Source organism: Vanellus vanellus (assembly GCF_965231255.1).
Source record: "Vanellus vanellus genome assembly, chromosome: 1".
NCBI lineage: Eukaryota > Metazoa > Chordata > Aves > Charadriiformes > Charadriidae > Vanellus > Vanellus vanellus.
In genome coordinates this window covers 22803925-22823405 of record NC_138905.1, presented here as the reverse complement: position 1 = coordinate 22823405, position 19481 = coordinate 22803925, and the positions used below count along the sequence as shown (strand labels likewise).

The 19481-nt window shown below is 42.4% G+C and overlaps 1 protein-coding gene across 1 annotated transcript; it reads right to left on the bottom strand.

Moving 5' to 3' along the window:
• Positions 1–5119: 5119 nt before the first annotated feature.
• SELENOO (selenoprotein O) lies at positions 5120–19240 on the bottom strand (the record flags this gene model as incomplete). Its single annotated transcript, XM_082498377.1, has 9 exons — positions 5120–6808; positions 7500–7656; positions 8732–8917; positions 11090–11240; positions 11592–11872; positions 12272–12402; positions 15885–16065; positions 16998–17201; positions 18666–19240. The coding sequence occupies 9 exons, from the start codon at positions 19238–19240 to the stop codon at positions 6623–6625; spliced, it is 2052 nt and encodes a 683-aa protein (XP_082354503.1). The 3' UTR covers positions 5120–6622.
• Positions 19241–19481: the final 241 nt, after the last annotated feature.

Here is a 19481-nt window from a genome sequence, read left to right as displayed (position 1 = left end):
AAATGTAGCAGCAAAGTTAGGACTTTAGATGCAGTCCTGCAGTGAGGAACTGCTTCCTTACAGACAAAGTCTTTAGAAAAAAAAAATGAGAGCAAAGTATGGAAATGAAGAAACCCCCTTCCCCTCCCCCCCCCCCTCCCTTTTATTGCTAACCATGATGTTATATGGCACCGAATAGCCCTTTGCCCAGTTGGCCAATTTGGGGAGCTGTGTCCCCTCCCAACTTCTCTCCTACCCCCTGGACAGGGGCAGTGTGGGAGGACAAGACACTGTTCCAGCAGGGTTCAGCAGTAGCCAACACACTGCTGTCTTATCAGCCTGGTTTAGCTGCAAATCCAAAACACAGCCCCGTCCAGGCTGTGATGAAAAAAGTTAACTCCATCCTGTCCAGCCAGACACTGCACAAAGTGAAATTCATTTTGCTTTGGAAAGTTTTACTTGTTTAGAAAGGGCAGTTAGGAAATAACCAAGAATAACCTCTAACTGGAAAAACTAATGTTTGCTTTCAACTTGGTGGCATCATATGAGCAGTAGCTCCCTGCTTTTCTGCACAGTAAAACTTTTGAGTGCAGTGGACTGAAAGTCATCCAGAAACATCTAAAAATCAGAATTTTGATCCCTACTATGCCACTGGTAACTCCTAATTAAATGCAGAAGGGTGAAGGACCCTCAGCCAGCTCAGCTCCTGGTGTATGGGGCCTGTCAGAGGCAGCTGAAGGACGTTCCCTCTTTGACTGCCTTTTGCTGTCATCGATGTGTGAGATCTGCTATCTCTGCTTCTGGGGAAGAGTGGATAGATCCCTCCCCCCCTCCCCCTTTTTTTTTTTTTTTCTTTTTGGCTTTGGCTGAGGAGAACAGAGGGGAGAAGCCAGTTAACAAAACAGGAGTGTTACAATGCCAGTCCTGGTACTGAATTTGTTAACTCTCAAAAAGAGCATTTCAGATACAAGGTTTCCTGTCTGACAGTGACTGGGGAAAGGCAGAGGGCCCGGAGGAAGCACCCCTGCAGCCAGCCAGTGTCCCAGCTGCTTGGCCCACTGTAGCTGAGGAGATAGAAGCTGACTATGACTGACCTCCACTACTGCCCACAACGTCCAACCCAGGGTCCTTTTCATCTCTGCGTGCAAATCACATGCTCAACAGGGACCTGCGCAGGAGATGAAAAACCTGCTCGGCCACCAGCCAGGCCTGGGAGCCAGCACAGCATCCCCATCATCAACAAAATCACTTAAATCTCTCAGTGCTTCAGGTTCTGCACCTGAAAAATTATAACATTATTTATCTTTCTTTGTAAAGCTTTTTTTAATAAAGAAAAACGGAAGCAAATGCTATTTCAATATCAATTTAAACAATCTATTGTTCTACTGTATTATTAAAATGTCAATTCCTTCTTTCTTAAATCAACTCCAGAATAGAAAGCACATGAAATAAGCTTTGTAGGTCAGCTTAGCCTACTAAAACTGCTTCTGCTTATGCTTGCACAAAGTATCATTCCAGCTCACCTCTGGGTTTACCTGCTGAATGCGCAGGCTTCGCGAGAGCTCTGCAGTGCTGCAGCACTGTCCTTGCCCAGCCAGAACAGCAGCAGGGGAGGAAAGGAACAGCACAGACCTTCAGATTTTTTACGTGCCTTGGCTATGGAGACAGATAAGCGTGACTCTTCCCCTTGGGTTTTTGCTCCTCTGTTAATTAGGCAGTTACTGTAAAACCAGAATGAATATATTATGGATGGGAAAAAAAGGCAGTCTCTAGTCATCACTGTTTCGAAGTTTATCGCTACCCCTCATGTCCTTTGATTTATATGCCATGGTACCTGTCCCACATCACAGGGCAGCTGCATCCATCAGCTGTAAGGCTGATTTGGGAGTGGGGGAGAATAGAGGTGCCAAAGCAGGGGGGGCAGCAAATACAACATATTTATACAGTTGAGAGCAACTGAGAACTGCCAATGCACCAAAAAAAAAAAAACCAAAGCAGCACCTCCCACTGTAAATGCATGAGGCATAAAGCCAAATGAAAAGAAGATGCAACATAGGTATTGGTTGCATTATTTAGAATATAATACAGAATATAGCCTCAACTGTGTGATCTTACTCTAGATACGATAGCATTGTGGAAAACCTCCTGTTGGGTTTACATCCATTACCCTCAAGTACTGCCTGGCTCTGGAGGGGTCAGTGCAGGTTTTTGCCTCTACCTGTCTCATACCGACTCTGGTGGAGAGTTAAAGCTGCCCGAGTCCCATCCACCTGTGTAAGGGAGCAGACAGTTCTGTTAAAAAAGGGCCTTGTGACTTCTTGAACACAACGTAGCATAACCGAGCAGACTGAGCATATGGCAGTGCATGATCTAATGAAGGGTGCTGTGTGGAAATCCACACTCAAATGTGCAAAACGTGGATCTGACAAAGTAAACTCAGGATAAGCAAGGCACGAATTTGCTCCTTCAGTGGACCCTGGGGGTTGCCTCAGCCCTTTGCTTGGATGCACTCCATGCAAAGGGACAAGCAGCAGGTTTGGCATAAACCCACTTCCATCACAGACGAATATGCTGAAATGCAGAATATCAGAAACAGTCCTGTTCCACAGATACTTTGGAGTGCAAGGATTTACCTCAGCTGAAGTGCCCTGAAGAGCCACATGTGTATTCAGGTAGGAAAGTGAGCTACATCAGAACCCAGTGACACTCTGGCACCACCTCAAGATGTTTTTCAACATTCCTAATTACTTGTTACTTTTTGTATTACCTAGAAAGCAAGTAAGTTGGAGAACGCAATGGAAAAAAAACTCTCCCCTTTCTGAATTGACCTAGTCTACAATCAAACAAGCCCCACTGCAGGAGGATGTGGGTGGCCAAGCGCAGTACGGATGAAGAGCCGTGCTGAACTCCAGCTAGCAACCTCCTCTGAACCTGCTGGATCATTAAAGGCCCCAGAGGGCAATCAGCTGCTGCCAGTGTCCCCAGATGAGATCTTCCGAAAGGTTACTTGGGAAGACAAATGCCATCACTCCGAATGTCCTCTTCTTCCCCCAGCTTTATATACTGGGCATGACGTCACATGGTACGGAATATCCCTTTGGTCAGTTGGGGTCAGCTGTCCCAGCTGTGTGTTCTCCCACTTACGCATCCATCTCATCCAACATGCTCTATATAGGAGGGTTTCCACTCTGAGGAGTCCCTTTCTCTATGATATCACTGAGGTATTTGAAAAAAGTTATCTGCATAAACTACTCAAGCCAGTTTACACAAACAAAATGCACCTTCACTTTCTTCCCAAAGGCCTATTTCTGTAAGCAGTTTAAAAATCACATCCTCTGTCTGCTGACATCAGATAGTGGGTGTTATTCTTCCTTTCATCACTTGAATTCAAGAGGTGTCAACATATATGTCTTATGGCCAAGTAACTAGAGGGAGGTTTCTCATTGAAAAAGCTGAGGGTCCTTACCTTGCTCCAAGCATACTACCAAAATCACTGGTGAGGCAGGAGATGGCACATGGGATAATTCACTCCTCAGAAAACACTGCAAAAACACTAAGTGAGGTTTCTGTGATACGACCTGGACATCTGATATTAACACAGAGCAAATACTTCTAAAGAAATAGTCTGGTGAACAGTATGTTTAACAGCAAAACTCTTACAGGAAACAGGCACGAACAAGAATATTAAAATTGCATTTTTTATTTTTTTAATAAAAGAATCAAAGAAAGCCATAGCACTTGTTTGGGGAAAAAAACAAAACAAAACAAAACCAAAAACAAACAAAACCCAACACAAAGCATTCCAAAGTGAGAGCTGACAATAAAAGACTCAGCAACTGTTGATTTACAAGCTTATGAAGCAGAGTTATGGTGAAACCTTACAAAGTCATGACAGGAGTCCCAGTACCATGTGAGACTATCCAGAGACATGTCTCCAAGAGCTTCTCATTTCAGTTTTGTAATCTGGGTACCCCTTGCTTTTATGCAAGGGTAGCTCAGGCTCTATAGCCACAGACAGTCTGGTCAAGTGTTGCCACAGAAAGCTGTTGATGTGAAGAGTCACCAATTCATTCTGAGCACAAGTCAGTGGCTTTTATACAAGCGGAATATTTAACCAATAAGAAATATTGTTTTCAGGTTGCAAATACAAGCTGTAAAAATCATGAAGCAATTTATGATTCAAGTATTTAGACTCCCAAATGTTCTAAGCTGTACTCCCTTCTCTCTGAAGAGCTGAGGTAAGAGATAAAGTTCTTACCTGGACAAAATTTGGTCTAGATGTCCTCAACAACCTCCTGCTTCTGCAGTGCTCCAGGAACAAGAACAGAAGAAACTCACTATCATCAGAGCTGAAACTATCTGCCTTTTGAAACGCGGGTACTAGAAGACCACAAGCATTCCACTTGGCTTCTGATCATCATGTTTCTTCAAATACAAATCATCGCTATTATTGCACATGCTGAGAAACCGAGCAGTTGAATGTCTGCGCAGTTAGACCATGTGGATACCCTCTTAGTATTTCTACCAGTTTGGTGAACATCTTGCATCTGTTACAAATACAATGCAGCCACACCAGGGGTCTGCATTCATAATTTCAAGCTTTCCAGACCTGTTGCACTTGATCTATATGTAAGCAAAGAATTTATTTAGCAGGAAATGACACCACATTTTCATTCCTCACTGCTACATTCAATTTCCCTTTTTAAGGATAAAATTGCTAGCAAATTATTTCAAAGTATCTCTCTCTCCATGATGCTGGCATTATAGGTGCAAAATAACTTATATCTTTATAAACAACAATAATTTGGTAGTTAATTCAAGTCGTCCTATGTCCGAACACGTGCTTATAATATCATTCTCCTCCTCCATACCATTACGAATAGAGATCTACTCAACCCCCCCCAAGTTAATATCAGAATGACGTTAAAAAGACTTGTTCCCTTAGATATGTTGTAAAATCATTACTTTTTAGACCATTCTGTTAAGACAAAAGCTTGGGCAGAGCTCCTCAAAAACACTGTTGTCCTCTGCCTCCCAAAAGGAAAGATATAAATTGAGAAACAAAATCAGCACAGAGTTTGTCTTGTTGGATCAGTTTCTGCAGGTTGAAGGCAAGACAGAATGAATGTTTACATTCAACGCATCACGTATTTACTGTGGCAGCAAGGAGAACAAATTGATTACTAGTACAGATGGATAAGCAGTAGCCCAGCTGTTTTCCCTGGGGTTTTTTTTGATAGCTCGAATTTTGAGGAAGACTTAAAAGAGCACAATTCAACCTGAGCTAATACCAAGTTTGCACAGAGGTGGAGGAAGAATTTACTAGAGTATGCTCAAACTCACAGTGTAAGACGGTCGTCTCTTTGGAAAAGAGAAACCTTTGCATTAAACCAAACTTTTCCCAAGATTTCAGGTTTCTGAACCAGTAATAGAATACTTTAGAAAGAAGTTCAGAAAGCTGAGTAATAGCTAACTATGGAACAACTTTTTTTTGCTGACGCGTCAATAACAGCAACCAACTTTCCTCTGAAACCTCAACCAAAACACTATCAATAAATAACTTGCAAGCAAGTCAGCTCCCATCCTCCTCCCTTATCCTCTATAATCTTTTACACTTTCTCAAATAGCATGTTGCTGAACAGCAGCTTTCACATAAAGATTTTCAAAAACCACAGAAGCAAACTAAGTGGTACAAGACCAGAGTGGGAACGGAAGACTCGCACTGACCAGTGTGAAAGAACTGGTACCCCACGCTACTTATACAGAGAGACACTGTTAAGAGTACACAAATAGTGAACATGGATTTGAGTACTGGGGTAGTTTAAGGTTCACACTAATTTGGCAAACTGACCTTCCCCAGGTCAACTGGCTTACAAACTGCACCCATGGTTTTAGTAAATATTTACACGTGTTCTATGCAAACACATTGAACCTGAAGAAACTTTACCACCATGATTTTCAAGTGCAAATATATATAGTCTCCCTTAATTCTGCTCTTATTGTATTAAAAAAAACCCACAACACCAAAACCAAAAAAAAACCCAAAACACAAACACCACTTTCAATTGCTCCTCCCAAACCCTGGCCTGCACAAATTCTCTAAAAATAGATAAATATCATTCTGGAAGTTCACAATAAATGAACTACTTAATTAAATGAAACATAGCTTAAAACAAGCAAGACCGAATCTATTCCTCCATTACAGAGGACTAGAATTCCCTGCATAGAGAAAGCAGTAAATAGATGTTAGAAGTACTATTAGTTAAGACATCAGACAAAAACAGATCAGTTTCCCGACTTGTTATTTTTGTCTTCACATAACAACAACTCCATTTGGATGTTCGAAATTCAGCCTGCCTCAACCTAAAATATTGCTTTCTACTTGCAATGCGGTATGAATAAAGACTCAGTCTCAAACATTTAAATTACTGATGTGTACTGTCGATTGTCATTGGCTTGTATCAATGATCCACAATTGCTTCAAATTAAGCACAGCCGAAGACTGTAGCAGACTCATCCAAACGTAGCGTTGTTTCAATAACTTAATAGCACTTTGATGTTTGCCTTGCTGAATTCTTCACTGCTGAAGGAGGATCAGAGTCTTCAGTTCACAGCAAAAAATAAAACAAGGCAGCTACGAAGATCATGTAACACAGAGCTCCGAAGCCCACAGCGGAGGTTTGCTGCAATATGGTAGTCTGCTTCTGGTCTCCTGAGCACAAGCAGCTGCTGTAGCAGTTGCTCCCTCCTCTTCTGCATCTTCCTTCACCTCCCTGAAGCCTTCTGCTTCTTGGAATGGATTCTCCAAGAGTTTTAGTACATTTCTTACCTAGAAAGAAAGCAGCATGGTTATGAGAATTTAGAAAGTAAAGGCAAAATGATGTAAAAAAGAACTTCACACCAAATAATGATCAAGTATATTGTATTTAATACACAAATTCCAGACAAGCCAAATATGAAATAGGTGAACAATGTGCATATCAACTGAGCTGAAAACTGTAAAATCTTAAGTGGCTGAGTTTGTGTCTGTATGGAACTCAAGCTCAAATAACTTGAAATGCAAGTCTGAAACACAAGTTCTTATGTAATGTCTCAAAGTAAGTTAATTTTCCCATACTCTGCATGTAATGATTCACATGCTGAACACCACAGGTGAAAGCCATAAGCTTTAAAAGCTAACACTTGGCACAGCAAGGAACAAATACAAATTAATCCCCAACTGCCTCCCAAGGTGAACACCGCTCTGAAGACAGTAAAAGCAAGGGTAAAGAGTCCTGTCCTGGGATCAGCCTACAAAAGCTGGTGAAGTTCCAGTTCAGATCTTCAACTCCTTTCTTTGTTCTACAGTCATTAAGACCGCAGCTCCCTCAAAAATAATACAGACCTTCCAAACAGTAAATTCCCGATCCCCTAATTGCCTGCGATGGCAGAACCAATCTCTCCTAGCAAAACATTAGCCATCACCAGCACCACTACCCATCCATGCAAGCCCAGAGAGATGTTAAGTAGTAACAGCATACCTCTGAGAAATCCCCATTTTCAGCCGCTTCTATGGCGTTCTGGGCAATATAATTTCTCAAGATATATTTTGGATTGTTTGAATTCATGACCTTCACACGATCAGTTTTCCAGGCATCAGCATCACTAACACTTTCTATTTCTTTTTGCAACCGGACTCTGAAATTCAGCAAGTGAAAGCAACTGGTTTGGTTCAAGAATCACATTTTCTTGCCTTGAGATCCTTAGTTTGCAGTTCTTAATAAATCTATTATAATCCTCTCAGTTTATAGAATCCAGCACAACAGATTACAAAACACCACTTCATTTAAGAACAGCATTACAGACCATCAGCAGGTCCTGACGAGGCTTGAGGAAGGGCACACCTCCCATATTCTCTGAAAAGTCAGATGAAGACACCCCCACCCCCAAGCCCTCTCCCCCACCACCAGTGCATGGTCTCTTCTTCACTGCTCTGCAAAAATCACCACATTTGGAACTTGGCTTAAGTACTTCTACGATTGCTTGTTGGTTAAAGCTTTTGATGTTCTGATAAAAGTAACTGCTGAGGCAGTTTGATCTACCCGTTAGCAGGAACACTTGGTAGAACTCTCAGCCCCACTAGAGAACAAGACCACAAGCAACCAAGTGAGGAAAGGAGTCCCAATGTAAGCCATGCAGCAGAAGCAACTAATGCTCTACTAAGGGGTTTTCTTCATAAAAATAATTAAAATCTCCTGCTAACACTAAATTTTTAGGCTTTTAAGTTATGCCTATTAGAACAGTCTGGACATTTTTTTCCTGGCTATGACTTCTTTTACAATTACTCTTTGATTAACTTGCTTGCTATATCAATACAGAGACTTTTCTTTCAGAAAAAAAATATAAAAGTATGAAACACTTAGAGGTCAGTCAATCATAATTACAGAGCACTTAAAAGCTCACAAATTATATTAGGCTTTGCTAGAATCAAGACCACCATTCTTGAAGTACTTTTAATACCAGATTTGATGCTATGCGATTTCTATAACCTCAACCCCTCCCCAAAATCCAGTAAACAAAATACACAGATGCGCTTGAAATTACACAGCAACACAGACACTGATCTTGGAATAGTTAATATTCTGAGCTGCCCACCTCACACATCCCACCCAACCTATATACTTTGAGACAGGGTGTCTTTCATTAAACAGGCACACTGTTCTCAAATAAAATGCAGAATAAATATACTGTTCGGAATACTAAGAAACCTTACCGGTATTTCTCCAGCCATTCTTTCCAGTGTTTTTTATTTCTGCTGAATAAATCAGCTGCTGTTAACTGCTGCAGTTTAGAGAATTGTTCAATGCGTTCTAATTCTTTATTTATATTAGCTTTTGTCCCAAATAAAGCAAACAGCTGAGGATTAGACTGAGCCAACATTAGCATCATTGACAGTTGTCTGGGAACAAGAGAAACAAAACACATTAGATATTTAGGTTGAGATGCCTGTGAAAGAACCATCTTTCTGCAACCATAAAGCAGATATGAAAACATTCACAATAACCAGTGATTTCACTAGAGAGGTTAAATAACAGTACTTTATAATTAACAGAACCAATTTATAATCAATTATACTAATTTTAATGTTCCTTCCCCCTTCTTCAGTGTGTTCAATTCACATTCCAGAGGTACATGAAGTGCAGACAGTAGATTTTCAGAATTACCAGTTGGGTTTAGATTTGCAGTTCTCATCAAAACACCCTTGGAACTTTGAAAGGAATTTGGAATAAGGAATTTGATCTTACTTAGGTACCAAGACAATATAGAATCCACAGACTTGGGTTTTTTTTTTTAAATTTCTTTTCCTAACATTAATCACGTAACAGCACGCAGAATAAGGATCTAATACCTACTAATCTTACCACTATTAAGGAAAACCCAAATCAAACGGGGAAAGATACTTCATTTAAGTCATATGAGAGAACTGTTTTGTTTTTGTTTAGCCAGTCTAAATCACAGAATGAGAACTGCTTTGCAGTAATAAATTCCTAACAATATCCAGGCTATTTTGCTGCAGGTTTGACTAGGACTGTAACTTTTGACATTTGAGTGTGATAGCAGGTGCTGTAGAACAGCTTCACCTCACTTTAGATACCATGGTACCCAACTTTCATTTTTCCTGGATTAATAACTGCACTACAGCAGAAAAAAAAAAAAAAACCACACACCACAAAAAGCACAAGTTGGCGCATACCAAAACACATGAAGTATTTTCATTTCCTTCTATGAATGCATTTATAAACAAAAGGGAAAAACATTATTGCCTGGCCTCAAAACACACAACTCATTACATCAGATTATATTTTACATCAGATTATATATATATTTTAATAAGCAGAGATAAGATAGGCGCTTTGATTTTTGAGTTTACATAAAGTCCTATCCAAATCTGATTTACACATCTGACATGCCAACTCTACAATATTCAAGTGCTGTGATAAAAATCAGTTATACACTCACTTTAACACAGTACTATGCCTCTCCCAAACTTTACATCTATTTTATGATGATTTATAGCTACTTCTCACGTTCCTCTAAGCCTGAATGTAATGTTTAAAAAAATGTCATCTCATCTGCCACACAGGCTACCTTCATATTGCATGATATCTGTTTACAGTTTCAAAGAAGCTGAAACTTGGCATGCAATTAAATAAGCAGTATCCACTACCTTAATTTAGTTCCCTTTCATTTTAGTGTATCATCACTAAAACTTGAATGATCAGAAATATCTCTAAAATGATAAATGACTACAGCCAACCACGTTGCCATAACACCAGACTTGTATGAACAAGTTTCACACTGGTCCACCTTCTCAACTCCCCGTTTTCTGCAAATTAACTGTGGTATCAACACATAGAAAAAGCTGAAGAATTTGGTAGGTTCGTTAACTTCATGGAATACATACTATACAGGGGGGGAACCCTACCCAAAACATCCCCACTTTAATTTCCCACCCCCCCCCATCTGGGACAATGATTAAAAAAAAAAATAAATAAATAAAATCAACAAATTCACGCTCATTCGTTTTTCTACTGCTCCAGAAAGTGAAAACCTGCTGCAACCACTGTTAAAAGCAGCAGTTGAACAGAACTTACTATTTTTCCACGGTCAGAGCAGCTGGGCTGCAGAATGTAACCCATCAAATGGGACATGGATGGCCCCACAGAGTTTTCAGAGCCTGACACGTGCATTTAAGTTATACTTAGCCCAGAACACGGTGATTATTTGCTGACAGTACACTGGCAGAACATCGTAAATCCATTTCTTCTATAAAATATTTCTGTATCACTTCACTATCTGGCACTCTCATTGCCTTAGTCAGCAGAGACAGTGGAGGAAAAAAAAAGGACCAAAGAAAAGCTCAGACTTTAGCCCAAGCCAACTGCTGCAAGTCACTGCTGAGCATCCACCAGTCACAAAGCACACAAGAATTTGTACTGCTGTAGATCATGCTGTGTCGACTTAGCAGTGAAATTTCCAAATTTAGTCAAATATTACATAGCCTGCAGAGTTCAATATGGTTATGATGAAACTAAAAGCACAGGCCAAAAGCACTTAAGAAGAGTATTACCTTGGATCCATTTGCGGTTTGAAAGCAACTTTCAGTTCTTCCACAGAAGCACACTGACTTGTAAGCTTTTCTAAGAAATCTTCCAATTTTGAAGGATCAGCATCTACAGAGAATGAACTCAGCAAGTAGAAAATATTTGTGAAGTCTCCACCTGAAAAAGTAAACTCTATGAGTAATGCAACTAATAAATCAGCAGGAAAACAGGTCCCATATTTTCTTCCTAAGCCCCTCACCCCGCAGCAGCACAGGTTGCCTCTCAGTAGGCACATAAACTGCTCCCTCAGCGAGGGTGCAAATGTGAGACAGGGGAGCCCTGTATAAGCCAACAACTGCCCCACAGTTCACAAGAAAGTAATTATTTTTCAGTCTTTTGTTCTTCTTGGATGACAACATACTTGCACAAGGCTGCTTTCTTGTAAGGTCAAGACAAAACCCACATTTTGGTTTGACCGTAAAATACTGATGGGCTATTGAATAATAACCTGCTGTGTTCCTCACCAACCTGTGAGATGCATGGTTTCAAGGAGTTCAGACACCAGCTTACTATCTTCTTCTAATTGCAGTTGGATTAGGCCTAGTTTCTTCCTCATCTTCTGCAAATAATGTTTCTCAAATTCCGCATCATATTCTTCTTCCAGGATGAGTTCACTTATTTCCAAGGGCAGCTCTGGAACTAGAGCTTCAGCAAGCTTCCCCAGGTTCCACTTGCAGATCTCTGGCTGCTTGTTGTAAGCGTAGCGCCCTGTATTATCAGAACCATTGCAAATGTGCTCAGGGTCATATCTACAAATGAAGAAAGAGTTAGCATTCTTCTAGTTATCTGAACACCAATACCGTGAGAAGTATTATTTTAGTCTCCTCTAGGAAACTAAAAAATTCAAAAGGGAACATTCCTTGATTCTTTCCCCAAAGTTACCTCATTAGGTATTTTCCTGCCCTCTCAAACGCTGGGAAACCCTGCAGGCTACAAGAACAGCCTAACAGTTAGAGATGATGTGTATACAGTTAAAAAGAAGCTGAAAAGAAGAATTACAGGACAAAGAGAATTAAGTTAATCTACTTTACAATAAAGAGAGTTCATAAATCTCCTTTAGAGTTAAAATATTAAAGTAATCGTGAACATTAGGATTGTTCCACATAGCAAATACATACACACGTTTCAAATAATTATGCCACACTGACCTGTCCATAAATCCAAAAGGGCCGTAGTCAATGGTTAGTCCAACTATGCTCATATTATCCGTATTCAGCACGCCATGGCAAAACCCAACACACTGCCATTCAGCAACCAATCTCGCTGTCCGTTTTGTTATCTGAAAGAGAGTATTTTTTTCCCCACTTTTCAATGCAAGGTATTTCTAATACATTCATGTATTCCCAGCATTTCCTAGTCTGAACTGATCTTTCTACAGCTCCGATAGAAGCACATTCTGGCAGTATGCCGTACGCACACGTATCTTAAGGACGGCTCGCCTCTCTCCTCCTTTCATAACTGCCCTGTTTCTCCCGCTCACATTTCCATTTGCTTCCTCTTCTTTCCTTCCATGCTTGACTTGCAAGTCAACTGGACAGCTTCAAAACATACTGCAGGCAGATCGCTGAAATAAGGTAAACTGTTTGATACCAGACTTGCCTATTATTCTGGACATTATACAAATGTATTCCTTTGCTTACTACTAATTTTAAAGACCCTTTAACTACAGACAGGAGAAAAGATAAACAAAGATAAAGAAATAAAATTAACTATATGCAACAAAGTTCAATGTAAAGTTAGTCTCTTGGTTTACCTGGTACACAGGAGTGATTTACAGGAAGGTAAGTGGTTTATACAAAAAATTACACCCTGCTAAGAAGTTTTAGCACTGATAAGCTCTTCTCTCAATTTGCTGAGAGTGAAAAAAAGCTACAAGGTTAAGTAAAAATATTCCAAGAATGACAATTTTATTTAAATGCAATTCTTCACTGAATGCATGCTTCACCAGAGTTTTTCAGTTGCTTCACTGAGAGTTATTGTTGTGGAATCCTTGACTGTAATCACTGCATGTGCCTCGCTCTTCAAATAAATAGGGTAATATTTTAAAATAGTTCTAGTTATTTAATTAAAACAGCCCACCTATCAACCACAACTAGACATGCCCTATGAAATCTAAAATTCAGGAAGCTAACCTGGCTTTTAAATAAACCTGGGTATTTCTAAATATTTTACTGAATTGCTGTAAATAAAAATTTCAGGTAGTTATTAGCTAAAACTTTTAAACCAAACTATTTTCATAGCTAAAATCACTCATCTTCCCAAATAGCTATCAACATACAGAAATTTAAAGCAACTGTTCTCTCCAGCTGCAACCTAAGTGCATTTTATTAAGGTTTAAAAAACCAAGCTAGTTAACAGAGGAGAAGGCACCCCAAGTAGCTACGCGTGTCCAAAACCAATTACTGGCATGCCATAAACCAGTATGGGAGACACACCCTGCACGATGGCTCTGTGCCAGGAAGACGGTAGAACTTAAAAATAATAAAAAATCCAGGCCAGCGGGGTTGGGATCAAAGTACGCCCAGGATAAGGCAATTCATGACTGCTGGATGTCTTTGTATGAATGCAGCAAACGCTGCCAGTACTCTGGTAAAAAATAACTCCTGCTAATGAGAACACCTGAAAGCAATTAAAGCTTGGGAGGCACTCAAAGATGGGTATATCGATTAGAGAGAGACAGCTCTGCACTCACTTTGACCTTTATTCTTTTTGATCACATTTTCCTACTGCTAGCCATACTAGAAAATGAGTACGGTGTAAATATAAACAAGAGCACTATCTCAAGGACATGCTAATTTAAATTTAAACATCTACAAATTATTTGAGAGGTACAGATAATGGTGTTTGCTTTCTAGATAGTGCTGTCAAATGCAACCACTTGTCCTTTTTTCCTCCATTTCTTCCACAGTGCAAAAAGAAAGATAAAACAAGCTACAGCGGAGCTGACAGCTCTTCCCCACTATTAGAAAAGATGGACATGTTTGAAAAATTAGGTAAGGGACTGGGGTGCTTTTCAGATGGAGACAGGCATGGAAAATCCCCACTAAGAAGGAGAGAAAACCTGAAGAGGCAATGCTAGTACAGGTGTGGAACGTGGACAGGCACAGGCTGGAGGAGCACAACAAACAAACAAAGCAATGCAGAGAGGGGCAATAAGGAAAGGATGCCAGGATGGGGGAGGAAACCAGTACTAACTGGGCCAGGAAAAACATCCAAGAGCAGAAAGAGGCAGGACTGGGCACACACACGCATCCACAAAGATCCCCAAATCCCATGACTTTTCTGCCATCAGAAAGTAAACGTGCCATCAACTACAGAGCTGGGCATGCACAGAGTGGGTGACAAGACGCAGTCCTCGTCATCAGCTCCATTCATTCAAATGCAAGAGGCCTATCCAGTGACGTTAAACGCTTCGGCAGCCAGTGGTGGACCACACCACACCTTGCTTTCGAAGAAATCATGCAAGTATGCACTAGTTGTGTTAAAGCAAGAAAAACCACAAAACAACCCACAACACAGATTCAAACCCCACCAAATTTAGAGAATATCAGATTTTAAGCCTGCTTTTTGACCCCTTACTGGTCTGTTATGAATATGCATCATGTTGCAGCCCTTCCCTCAGTCCCTACCAGATCATTTCAGAATTCATAGCACCACAACTGCTTTTATGTAGCCTAATTAAATGTATTAGACTCTGGTATTTTTTAATTATTCTGTTTACTGGCTAGTTACAACATTCTTATTTGGGCTATAACATTATTTGAACTTCAGGTGATCCAAACCGGAGCCTTTATTACAGTTCTCCAGGAATTTCAAACTGGATCCCTTCTGCAAAGGTAGCATTACTATATACAAATCACTAAAACATGGAGAGAAGCATCTTATTCCCTGATCCCAAATTCCTTCTTTGCTCACTGAGACAAAGGAACGTAGTAATAGAAATTCAATGTCATGAATAGCAATACAATATCAACATTGAGGCAAATGGTATATTCAGGAGATAATTAATTTAGCTATGTTTTACTTCAAAGAGAAATATAGCAATTCTACATGTACTAACATTATAGCTGTGATTTTTATTATGGATCTCCAGTAACTGTTAAGGTTAAATTTATACACTAATTGAAAATGGGTTCAAAATGGGTCTCTGAGAGGTCACCCAACCTCTCCCCTGGGTCGCTGCAGAGTGATCTGATACTAAACCACATCTAAGATAAACTTATCTTACCATTCCCAAAGCTGGAGGTTTTGCAACTTCCTCAGGCAAGCCCTCGAAGTGCTTGACTGCCTTTAATCATTTCAATTCTAAAGCCTGAAGTTAAAGTGATTTGCAGTCAACGTTCCTGTTTGCAATTTGGAAAATGAGAGACAAAGTGACTTCACATTCTCAGTATTTAACAAGTGATGTCTCAGTACTGTCAACTCATCATCTGACAGTCGGGGCCAGAATTCCCCCTCGCAGTCTAAGACACTCTCAGCAAATGGAGACAAGTCTTGGGAAGCTCTCCCAGAGCAGAGAAATCATGATTTAAAGGTTAAATCATTAACCTTTAAAAAGGTTAAAATGCTTTGATTGGTTTGATCAGTATCAACCCTGCTTTCATCGAGAAGCAGTCCTATTAAGTGTTTTCTCCAAAGAAAAGAATAGTTCAAGCAATCAGATGATACACGGTATTAACCGACTCTACTCATCTGTGCTTGCAGGTGAAGTTCCTGAAGATGATGGCTATGGATTTATGAAGAGAATCTGATCTTTCTTACCTCTTTGAAGAAAGCAGCGTTCCTCTGAATACTGTTGTCTGAATAAGCCTCCTGGATTTCTGGATAGAAAGTGCTGATCACATAATCAAGCATCTGTATTCGAATATCATTTCGGTTAACGCTGGGACCCTTGCGTCCTGTGTATTCATCAGTAGGTTTAAAAATTTCAAAGGAACCAAATCTGTTTAAAAATAATAAAAACATGTTTTATATTGCCTGATACTATTAAATGCATTTGATATTACATGTAGTAAAAACATTTACTGTTGTTGCAATAACACCACATCACATCTTGAGTTTAACACCGGTCCTTCAGCTGACTGAGAGAAAAGACCTGCAAGATTCCTACACCCAACCTAGCGAGGCTCAGTGACTCTCCGCAAGGAAGCGCATACATCCCGATGTAAATAAACTGACAGGTCAAGACCCAAGCCAGTCCTGAAGATCAGCTTGGTCAAGTTTCCTACAACCACTTCTACAGAAAAATTCTTAGCCTGAGTAGATATACAGGAATAGGACTTATTTAAAATACTAGACCGTACAGCAAGCGGGTAAGATAGATTTCTCCACACACAAATACACGCACACATATCTACATATACACGCACATATTCCTTATGCCTCACCTTCCTCTAATAGTCTGTTGCTTTACAAGAAGCAAAGCCATTTACTAAAACTCCTTATATTTTGTGTCGGAGTAGAAACCTTGTACTCAGGCAAGGAAAGTACACCCAAACTTTGACAGTACTACATAGAACAGCTTTAGAATTAAGGGTAGAGCTACCATCCACTACTACCACCATCATCAAGAAAAGCATGTACTCTGTGCAGGCATAAACATGAAAAATCTCTTCTGAGGTCTGCAGAACTTAGGTCTTCTTTCTACCAGGGTAGCATCCTCAGTGTTTATGTGCCTGTGTGGAAAGATACCAGCTCATCCCATCAGCTGGACAAGAAAAGCAGCTTCCTACAGCCCAGCAAAAGAGTTCCAAGCCTCCAGAACAAGAAACACACAAATGGTGCTGTTATGAAAATATGTGTAAAATGGTATTTTAAAAGACTGCTGCACTTGGTTTTAAAAGAATAAAAAAACCCAACAAAATAGGCTTCTACCTTATAAACGTAGAAGCTATTCTCAGAACAACTGTACACCTTTCACTTTTTGGATTCCCATCATAAAATATGTCACGGACGACTTTTGAGTCGGATGTCACACACGTTCCAGCCCTTGTTGTTGGAATTCCTAGGTGAAACATAGCCTCGCTGCACAGGAACTCCCGTATGCTCGACCGCAGGACTTTCCGACCATCAGCTTGTCTGCAACAAGAAGACACGGATAATTTCCAGGCTATAAAGGCAGGAACTCCTGTCTCCCCCTTAGCAGTGGAGAAACAAAAGCCTGGAAGTGATGTGCTCTGTCCACAGTCACACAACATAGTAGCAGATCTGAGAACAAAAGCTGGACCTTCAAACTTCTGTTAAAGCTCAATTAGACAGACACAACTCACTTGCAATGAAGACCACACATAACGGAAGAAAATAAACCTTCCAGTTGCATATATCCCTTCTAATCACTAACTCTCTTGTTTTTATTGATGAAATAGGGTCTTTCAAAAAAATAAAAAATTTTGGACAAGTATAGCTATTTTATTATAAGTCACTGGTTTCCTCTAACTAAAATGGCTACTGTAATGCCTCTTTAAAAATAATATTATTTTGGATCTTTCTGGGTAAGTAATCAAGAAATGGGATGCTAAATACAAGCACGCATGGCAGCTGCATTAAAAAAAAAAAAATCCTGAATAGACAGCAAATAGCAAACTAGTTCATTTAATAGATATCAAGTAAACGGAACAGGCATGGGTGGTTCTCAGCCCACACTGCCAGCACTTCAGAAGCCAGAGGCACGCAGGAGAGCTGCCCAGGGCAGACCCACAGCCCTGCCACCATATCTGGGACTTTCACTGTGATTTCCTTAACCTTCACAGACCTAAAGGCAGCCTTCAGAGCACCACATCTATGAACCTGCAGTGTTATCCAGCCTGTGCACTGCTGGAACAGAAAATACAAGGAAATGCAAGTGGGGAAAATGACCTGAAAGATTTAAAGCAGTGCACAGGCTAAACCACTAATGAAGATGTCCACCTCTTGCAGGGGTTTGATCAGCGTGCCTTTTTTGGGGCCTTTTGGCCATTGCCTGCCACAGCCGGGACAGCTGGAGGACGGGCACCGCTGGCAGCAGGACTGGCAGCACAAACCAACCAAACACCCGCATTTTAAATGTCATTTGCGTGGGCCACAGGCCAGTATGGCAGCAAACAGTCAGGCAGCTATGGCACACTGCTGTCCTCACTTTCATCACGGTCTGTGTCCTCCTAAGAGGAGAAAAAAACCTCGGGGGGGGGGGGGGGGGGATGACCAGGGACAGCAGTAACGCATCACCTGAAGGAGATGCAATTACAGTCTTATTTTCCAGAGGAAAATTTTACCACCTTCTGGTGTAGCATTTAAGCATCGCCAGGATAAGAAAAAAAAAAAAAAAAAAAAAAACACCAACCAAAACCCGAGGGTTTATGAGACGACCTCTGCCTCGGGGAAGGATCCTCAGCACTAAACCCGCTGGAAACGCACCTCGCTAATGCAATTAGCGGGCAGGGAGGCCCGGCCCGGCCCCACTCTCCCCAGCCACGCAGGAGGGGGTTCGTGCGGAGGCAGCGGGGCGCAGCTCCCCCCGGTGACACCGCCGCCGCCACCCCCCCCCCCCCCCCCGCCGGGCCTTACCGGGAGAAGGGGGTGAGTCCGGCGCCCTTGAGCTGGATCTCCCAGCGCTCGCCCCGCGGGCCCAGCACCTCGCCTAGGTACATGGCGGCGCCGTCGCCCAGCTGGCCGGCGAAGCTGCCGAACTGGTGGCCGCAGTAGCAGTGGGCCGCCGGCTCCGAGCCCGCCAGCAGCCGGTTGCCGCTGAAATACAGCGCCGCCTCGGCCTCCGCCGCCTCCCGCTCTCCCGCCGGCGCCTCCAGCCCCAGCAGCGCCAGCGCCGGCAGCGACATGGCCACCAGCCGCGGGTTCTGCAGCGGAGTGGGCCGCACCCGGGAGAAGCAGGCGCCGGACACGGCCCGCGGCCCGCCGTCCTCCGAGGCGTCCACCGGCAGCGAGCGCAGCGCCAGGTTGTCGAAGCGCAGCGCGCCCAGCCAGCCCCCGCCGCCCTCGGGGCCGCCCGGCCGCGCCGGGAGAGCGGCGGGTTGCTGCATGACAGCACCCAGAGAGCCGGGGCGAACGCGGCGGACCGAACCCGCCGCCACCGGCAGCCGCGACAACGGGAGGAAGCGACGGCCGCTGCGCAGCACAGCTGCCATCCGCCTGCCTGCGGGGCGGGGCGGGGCAGCGGCGCCGGGGAGCCCCGCCCACCGCGGGGGACGCCCCGCCCACCGCCCGGCGAGGGGCGGGCAGGCTGTGGGAGGGTGGCGCGCGGGGGGAACCGGGACCGGCACCCCGGACGCGGGGGGGGCGGTATAAAAGGCGGCCCCACGGCGGCCTCAGCCTGTCTGGGGGCCGGAGGCATCGTCGGGGCAGCAGGGTTGGAGCCGCCACCAGGTC